The sequence below is a fragment of the Falco cherrug genome, chromosome 6 (assembly GCF_023634085.1).
Source record: "Falco cherrug isolate bFalChe1 chromosome 6, bFalChe1.pri, whole genome shotgun sequence".
Classification (NCBI taxonomy): Eukaryota; Metazoa; Chordata; class Aves; order Falconiformes; family Falconidae; genus Falco; species Falco cherrug.
In genome coordinates, this window is record NC_073702.1 from 29,519,724 (window position 1) to 29,527,682 (window position 7,959).

A 7,959-nucleotide genomic window follows, 5' to 3' on the forward strand; every position below is an offset into this window, starting at 1 on the left:
GGAAAAAGGTACATTTTAAAACACGGAGGCACAGTCAGGAACACCAAATATCCATGTAAATATTATTAAGATGAAAGACAAGATTTTAAAAACCTATAACAAATGCCATGTTTCTCACTGATGTCAGCTGTTGTGGTAATTGCTCAGCTGTCTTGAATCCAAGCCCTGGATGCTAACCCACCAATTCTGCACATCATCCTATTTGCTTTGTAATAATATATTTTCAAAATGAAGAACTGAGTCCGGATTTTCCAAAGGCCAAGTATTTGAGTTTAGTGAGCTTTAGAAGTTTACCTTTTATTACTTTACATCTTATTTTTAAAATGGGACAAATTCAGCTCAGGGACGTTTGGCCTCATTCTGCTTAATTTATTCCTGTGTCTCAGCAGTTCTGTTGTATTAAGACTCCTTGTCTTTAAATAGCTTTTGTCTCTAATGTAAAATGACAATATATCTGTAGAGGAACATTTTAAAAATTACTGGATATTTGTATTCTAAGGGAAAAATGAGTACTCGGAGATGTCTGTGCATTTGACAAATCAAATGTAGGGCCTCATCCATCTCCTTGGAAGTCAAAGGAATTAATTTCCTTGACCTTATCTGGCATAGTAACATGTGTAGCTATTTTCTATAACTACGTTATTGTAGTAAAAGGCAAAGAAAATATTTTAACTCCTAGGTCTTTTCCCTGGCAATTTACTACCTTTCTTCTTCCATTTTCCTCTGTGTTTCTGGTCCTTTCCCCCCCAAGTGGTTCCCTCCCTCATTCTGATCTTCTTGAACTCATTCTAGCCTAGTTTATTATTAGAAAGCTGAGGCCTCTTTCCCTGACTGATAGGTGCTGGTGGAGGGTCAGTACGTTTGACACCTGTCCTTTCTATACTGCTGATCAAAGACCCTGAGTGCTTGCATTTGTTAGTGTGTGATGAGAAACATTCCTCTGAACTGCTATGACTTTATCCTTTCCAGATTTACGTGTGATGATGTTGACTTCAACTTGCGTGTCCATAGTGCTGGACTTCTCATCTGTCGGTTCAATCACTTCAGTGTCATGAAAAAGCAAATTGCAGTAGGAGGACAGCGGTCCTTCCATATTAAGTCTAAGGTGGGACCTGAGACCTCGGTTTCATTGTTGTTACAATTCTGTTTTCCTTTTTTGTACCCTGTAAGCAGGAGACCTGAGGTATTTCGGTGCCTCACCAGTTGCCAGTAATTGGGTATGTCCGCCATGTGTTTGGTTTTTTTAATTTATTAATTTCTGAAATCTAAGATATTCTTGGCATAAATAGCCCTTTCCTTAATTATTTTCCTAAAAAACCTTTTAAATAAAACACCTAAACCATCTCTTTATGATCCAAGTAACCATTCACTAAGTTTTTTATCTATAGCTATTGCATTACTCATCTTCATATGACTTCGTATGTAGGAGTACTTTGGGTTCAAAGAAGAAACCTCAAAGACTCTATAAATACAAATATAATTCTGTGAAATGCTGAAACTTTTTTGGTAGCTGGTATTTTTGTCTGGATGATTTTGCTTCTTATATAAATCTTAGATTTGTAGGACAGAGGTATATTTTATACAAACCAACATTAAGTACAACTTGATTGATCAGGATTTATCTGTACTAGAAATATTTTTTCCTCATAGGTATCTGACACTCCAGTTTCAATCTCCCCTGCTCAGTACATTTGTGCTCCTGACAACAAGCATACCTTCTTGGCAGCACCTGCTCAGTTGCTCCTTGAAAAATACCTGCAGTATCACAGCCATCGCTTCTTCCCTCTCTCACTGAAGAATTATAGCCATCCAGTGCTATCTGTGGACTGTTACCTTAACTTAGGACCACAGGTACTGAACAAAACAATCTTCAAGCAGCTCTAGAAATGTATAGGCTATGTTTTGGGTGAGTTCATTGATGCATTCCTTAATAATAGTTACACAGCCTTTGAAGAACCAGGTATTGGAACCCTATAATGTTGAAATAAAAATCTTAAACCCGTAGAGATATTATTAGAGACTTCAAATGAATTACATGGAGAACAATACCAGAGTTGTTCTAAATACTAATACAGTCTTTGAATTATATGAGATTCTGAATTAACACAGAAAACATTTTTCTTGTAAGAATTTTCCCAGTCTGCTATAACTTGGCCCATCCTACAGCAAATATCTTCCACAGGAGTGTTTTACAAATCCTAGCTAGCCTTTAGAAAGCACTTCAAAATACAAATGTTTTAGTTCACTTTTGGATGATAAGATGAGGCAGAGAAGCAAATACCAAGCGAACAGTCAGAATGGGAGAAGATGACATTACATCTCAGGAGCTGTTGGCTTTCCCTGATGAGTTTAGATCTAAAGCCAAGGTCATACTTATACTCAAATGTAGGTCAGACAGAAGTGTGATAATAAGTTGGTGTTGTTCTGGGGAGAGAAACTGTTTTTAACTTTTCACCTGACTTGAATATTAAATGAAATTCAGTCTTGCTAGATTTACTAAACTTCTTTACCAAAACAGCTGTAAAATGACCTTCCCATATATGTTATTCCCAGAACATTTTGAACTATATATTTTAATTTTTTTTCTGGCTAAGCTCTTACAGGTCTATCTTCCCACCATGTTTGGAAAAACAAACTCTGTGGAAGAGCATTGTACTGTTACTGTCTTCATCCATTGCATTCTTTCAGCTCTAACACATTCAGCTCATGAAATGAGTTTAATTCCATTCTGGAATTGTTGCCTGAGCTGGAATATGATGCAAAAGGATTATGGATAAGTACAAGCATCCTGGGCCAGAGTCTCAGTTGCTGTGGGTCAGCCTTCCTCCACTGAATCATGCTGATTTATGCCAGATGAGGGTCTGCCCCAACTAAGTAGTACAATGGCACTCTGGAAACAAAGCCTTGTGTGGAAGTTTCCTTAATTTAAGTTTATAAATCCTGAAAGAGTACCATAAATATTCCTGGGTCCTAGTGGATTCGTGGAGTAGCCACAAAAACAAACTAGACAAGAGGAAAACTCACGCATTTAAGTATATGCACAACTCACACTGACTTGAGTAATCCTATCATCATGTAAACGAATTAGGCATTTCTGAAGGGCTCTTTTTTGTGTCTAACTTCACAGTTGCTGTATTTACTCATGTGTAGGCAAACTGTAAAAACCTGCTGGGCAGGTCACAGCCATTATGGTTGTGCGGAGCTATTATTACTGCAGCTTTCAAACCCTATCATATCTAAACCTCCTGATAATAATAGTAATGAATAGTAATAACTCATATATAGTTATGAATAGTTCTTTTATGTAGATTTATAATAATTAGAGGGATGTTTAGCATGGAACTATAAAGATCACAATATTTGGAGTTGGAAAGCAAGTCTGAATTTGAAACAGCTGCAAATACTGAAAGCTTGATATCAAACCTTAGCTTTATATGGAATCTTGAAAAATGTTTTTTTTTTCCCCCTCTCCCAATCAGATTGCAGTTTGCTATGTGAGTTCTCGACCTCACTCTCTGAATATCAGCTCCTCTGGTTTGACATTCAGCGGTCTCCTGCTATACCTCTGTGACTCCTTTGTTGTAGCTAGCTTTCTGAAGAAGTTTCATTTTCTTAAAGGTGAGCTGTAATAGTTTTATTACAGAGAATTATATGACCTGGTCTGTGGGAACCTGGGGAAAAATGTATTTTATATTTAAATATACATGCATATATATGTATATATATGCAAATATATGTATATGCATCTATTCATATTTGGCTTTATATGTCCCACCCATCTTGTATGCTTGGTCATGCTGGCTCTGTACTGTAGTGAACTGGTATATAACAGTGCTGTAACTTCTGCAGATTTCTAAGTGGGGAGGAATGTTTGATCTGTGTCATTATGCTTAGTGTATATGCACAACTCCTTTATGTTTGAAAACTGAGTATTTAAGATTTATGTATGAAGCATTTACCTATTGTGTTCTTGCAGGTTTTCTAATTTTCAGTAAAGAATGGGTGATGGACAAGTGTCCACCAAAATCTATTGATTATCCTTGGAAATAGAAGCTGGCTCATTTAAAATGTATTCCTAGTAACCAGTTTCTCCATGTAATTCTTACGATGGTGGATAGCAGTGGACTTTCATTTGTATTTCAGGCAGTCACACTGCAAAATTCTTTCAGATTGTTCTGCTACTATCTTAGGCATTTAGGGCTCTGGGGATTTGTTTCACTCACAGCTATAACTCACTGGAGGAGGAACACCTCGGCAAACGCCCTCTTGAAACAGGCAGAGTTGTTATGAACTGCTGTGTTCTTTGTTGCAGTTAATACAGTTTCATGTAGTATTTGTAGCAAAGTGCAAATTGGGGTATACGGTGCTTTCACTTGCACACGCCACTGAAGCCACGTGAGTGCCAGCGTCTATGCTCATTCTGGAGCAGTGTCAGTGTTTGAATCAGCCTGTGGTTTCTCCAAGAAGGCTGTCAGTAACTGCGAAAGAAAGCAGTGCTTTTGTATTGCATTTTTTGAGTGGCCAGAGGCTATCAGTTTCATTTTGCACAAAGCAGGCAGTTTTTAGAGCAGGTAGCACAAAGTGTATTTGATTCAGGATTTCTTCATCTCCCTTGGCAGTCTGCTTCATTTCCTAACCTGCTATATGAGCATTAAACACCGCATGGCTGTTTGCCTTGTTTCTTATTGTTATATTCTCAGCTGTTTTTTTGTCTTGGGCATTTCCACTTACCTCACCACCTCTCATTCAAATTACTGAATGCTGGTGAGGTAATTATTTCCTCTTACTTGAGCACTTTCCTCAGAAGCCAGGAAATCATACGTGCAAGTTAAAATGGTATCAGCATGCCAGTCAAGACAGTTGATATTGTTTACTAAAATATGACATTTCTCACTTTGGCATTCTGGATTTGCTCGTGTCCATTGTCATACAGACCAGATTCTTTGCCAGAACTTTAGCTTACCAATCTGAAAAGCGGTAAAGTTTGTGATTAGTATTAAGGACATGTTTAGACCGTTTCTGGTCAGCAAAGCACAAAGAGCTTAGTCAGCCCGCATGGTAATTGACTTGTGGCGTAAGTGTTTCGCTGAGTGAGGGTTTCACTCGACAAGGTAATGATCAGTGGGGCTAGAACAGCCATGGGTGTAGGGCTTTTTGTTGTTTTCTGCCAGGACCCATCACCACCTCCTTAGTCCTGTTTTACCCTTCCTTACCCTAAAGAGTACGGAAAGTATTGTTAGTCCGGTTTACTAGATGAATACTAGATGCCTCACCTTACACAAGAAGACCATGACAAATAGGGAGCCAAACATAGCTGTCCTCAGTCCAGCATGAGTGTCTTAATTTTCTCTCGAGTCCATTTGCAACGCCTGTTGTGACAGTGGTGGATGGAGTTCTGCTTGCAAAGAGGTGGTGGGAGCTGGGTGATCCGAGAACAAAGGGGCTACTCACTTGGGTTTGTTCTTAACTCTGTGCTTAGGTGCCACCCTGTGTGTGATTTGTCAAGATCGCAATTCTCTGCGTCAGACTGTTGTCCGGCTAGAGCTGGAAGACGAATGGCAGTTTCGGCTGCGGGATGAATTCCAGACTGCCAATGCAAAAGAGGACAGACCGCTTTTCTTCCTGACTGGACGACATATTTAATTGGAAAGAGACACATTTCCTGAATGATACAAGAACTAACAGCCACCATCTCACAAAATAACTTTTGAGAGGGTCTGCTTTCTGAACAGAAACAGGACTGTTTTCCATTGTTTATGAGAATGATATCTAATCAGACAGTTTACTCTCATATTTCCAAACACTGAAGTGACTTTTCTAATTTACTTGTCTGGTGGAAGTCCTTCCTAATTCCTGGGAGAGACACAGGAAATTACTACTCCCCATAGCGGAGATAATTTTGGATCAGAAGGGAAGTCAATGAGTGCACTTCTTCTGTGACAAAAAAAGACCACATAGAAGTTCATAAGTAATAATTTTAGAAAACTTTCTGTACATTCCAGAAATTGGAAATATAAATTCAGGATCAGATGTTGTTTTGCAAGTCTTATTTATCTAACAGCTGGCATAAGGCAACAAGAATTGTTACAGTTTTGCAGTATACTGCTACTGATTGATCTAGGTAGGCTTTTTATATGAAGATTTGTAAAGTATATTTCTTTAATAGTGGGAATGCAGTCAGAGCCTTAATTTTTGGAACAGGTGCCACACTGGATAGTTTTACCATACAGGACTCTTGGGATAGAGAAACGTAATTATATGTCTGGTTTTATTAGCGTAAGGAAAAGGGTCAAGAAAGTAGACTTTAAAATGAGATCTGAACTTTTAAACCTGAAACTGAAATTACCTTGAGTAACTGAAGACATCAAATGGAGAGACTGACCTGCAAGTGACTTATTACATCTGGAACAGTGGTGTATTCTGGTTTCTGGTTAAATTGCTGCACTGCCTGCAGACTTCAAGCTGGGCACAGTGCACTCAAGACAGCAGATGAGATGGTTCTGAAAAACTCTCAATATACTTTCTGGGGATATTTTCTTGCCAAGATGCATTAAGAGTGAGAGGGATTCAGGTTGAAATCTAAAACATGTTGTAGAATGCACCAGGTGTCATAGTATTTTGTATAGTCTAATTGTGAAGTCAGTGATCACAGTCTTTGTCTAGGTTTTTGGAAGTGCTCTGAGTTGCAAACTTCCCTTTTGTCTTTATGGAAACAGCGTTAACTTCACTCAGTCCAGGTACAGGAAGGATGAGAATAGACATTGTCAGAAGCCATCTAATATTTGGGCAGTCCTTTCTTGCTGGATACACCAATGGGAGGATCACTGAATGAATGAATGAAAGGATGAAATGCCATTAGGTGCCTGAGTCCATTACAGTACTGGCCTTGAAATGCAAACATCAGTAGGACTATGCCAAAGAGCTAATTTAGGTTCATTTACAGGGAAAAGGTAAGTTCTGTAAGTTTGAGAGACTTAGATCACTATTTACAAGGTAACTGCTAGAAATCAGTGTGTTTCTATATTTCATTGTCCTTGTTTCAGAGTGAGAATTCATTTTAAGTTTTGGGAAGGAAGGGAAGCATTATCCTATGTAAATAGTATTACCTGTTCAGTTTTCACTGGTTTATTAGTCAAACTTTTCTAAAGTATGACATTCATGTCTAGTCCATCCTTCATAAATAAAAGTACTGCATGGACATCTGTCCTGGTGATGTACAGGACTGTCAAGTATGATTTTGTATGTCAAGTAGGGAGAAAAAAAAAAAAAAGGGTTGGCTGAAAGGGGTTAATATAATTAAGGAATGCCCTGAACTGATCAAGAGAAACAGTACTGCTTAATGGCCTGAAGCATAATGCAGCCTCAAAGACATAAGAGGTTTTACGAGAACTCAGAACTAAAGACAGTGGGTTGAAATCTCCTTTCCTGTTACCAAATACTTCAAAAACTTATACCAGTGTCTGTTAACTTTTTCTGTGTTTTAGATCTGAGATTTGCTTTGCAAGTCTTTAGAAATCCATTTTCTTCAAGAAACTGAAAAAAATGCCTGAAGTATATAACAATAAATAAATAAAAATATATCACATCCTCTCTTAACATTCTTTTTTTGCCACAAAATCTTCAAAACTTTGCCAAAATGCAGCTGCTAGTGGACTGAAACCATCACACTCCTGTGTTTTGTTTCACTGTTAACCTTTTGCTCCATGAGTTACCTACCTACTGTGTCCTGTCTATAGCACAGAAGTCTTGGGACTGGCCTCACCAGACATATGTCTGTCATGTGACCAAGTGGAATTGTTCTCCATCATGGAGTATGTACATAAGCAATTGTATATAGTGAAACTTGCTTGCATAGCCCATTGTCTGACAGAGCATAACCTGTTATCGGACCAGACAGGCACTTACTGTGTGACCACAGTGTAGTTCCTGGCCACCATACAACCAGCTATGTACTCAACA

The 7,959-nt window shown here is 38.4% G+C and overlaps 1 protein-coding gene across 2 annotated transcripts in view; it reads left to right on the plus strand.

The window, feature by feature from the left end:
* Positions 1-7,585, plus strand: part of GREB1 (growth regulating estrogen receptor binding 1) — a 108,997-nt gene extending 101,412 nt beyond the window's left edge. For both annotated transcript variants that reach the window (XM_005432246.3, XM_027801628.2), the window contains 4 exons: positions 970-1,105; positions 1,651-1,851; positions 3,480-3,618; positions 5,480-7,585. In XM_005432246.3, coding sequence (XP_005432303.2) covers positions 970-1,105; positions 1,651-1,851; positions 3,480-3,618; positions 5,480-5,643 — 640 coding nt within the window. In that variant the 3' untranslated portion in view covers positions 5,644-7,585. The remainder of the gene's footprint in view (positions 1-969; positions 1,106-1,650; positions 1,852-3,479; positions 3,619-5,479) is intronic.
* The last annotated feature ends 374 nt before the right edge of the window (positions 7,586-7,959 follow it).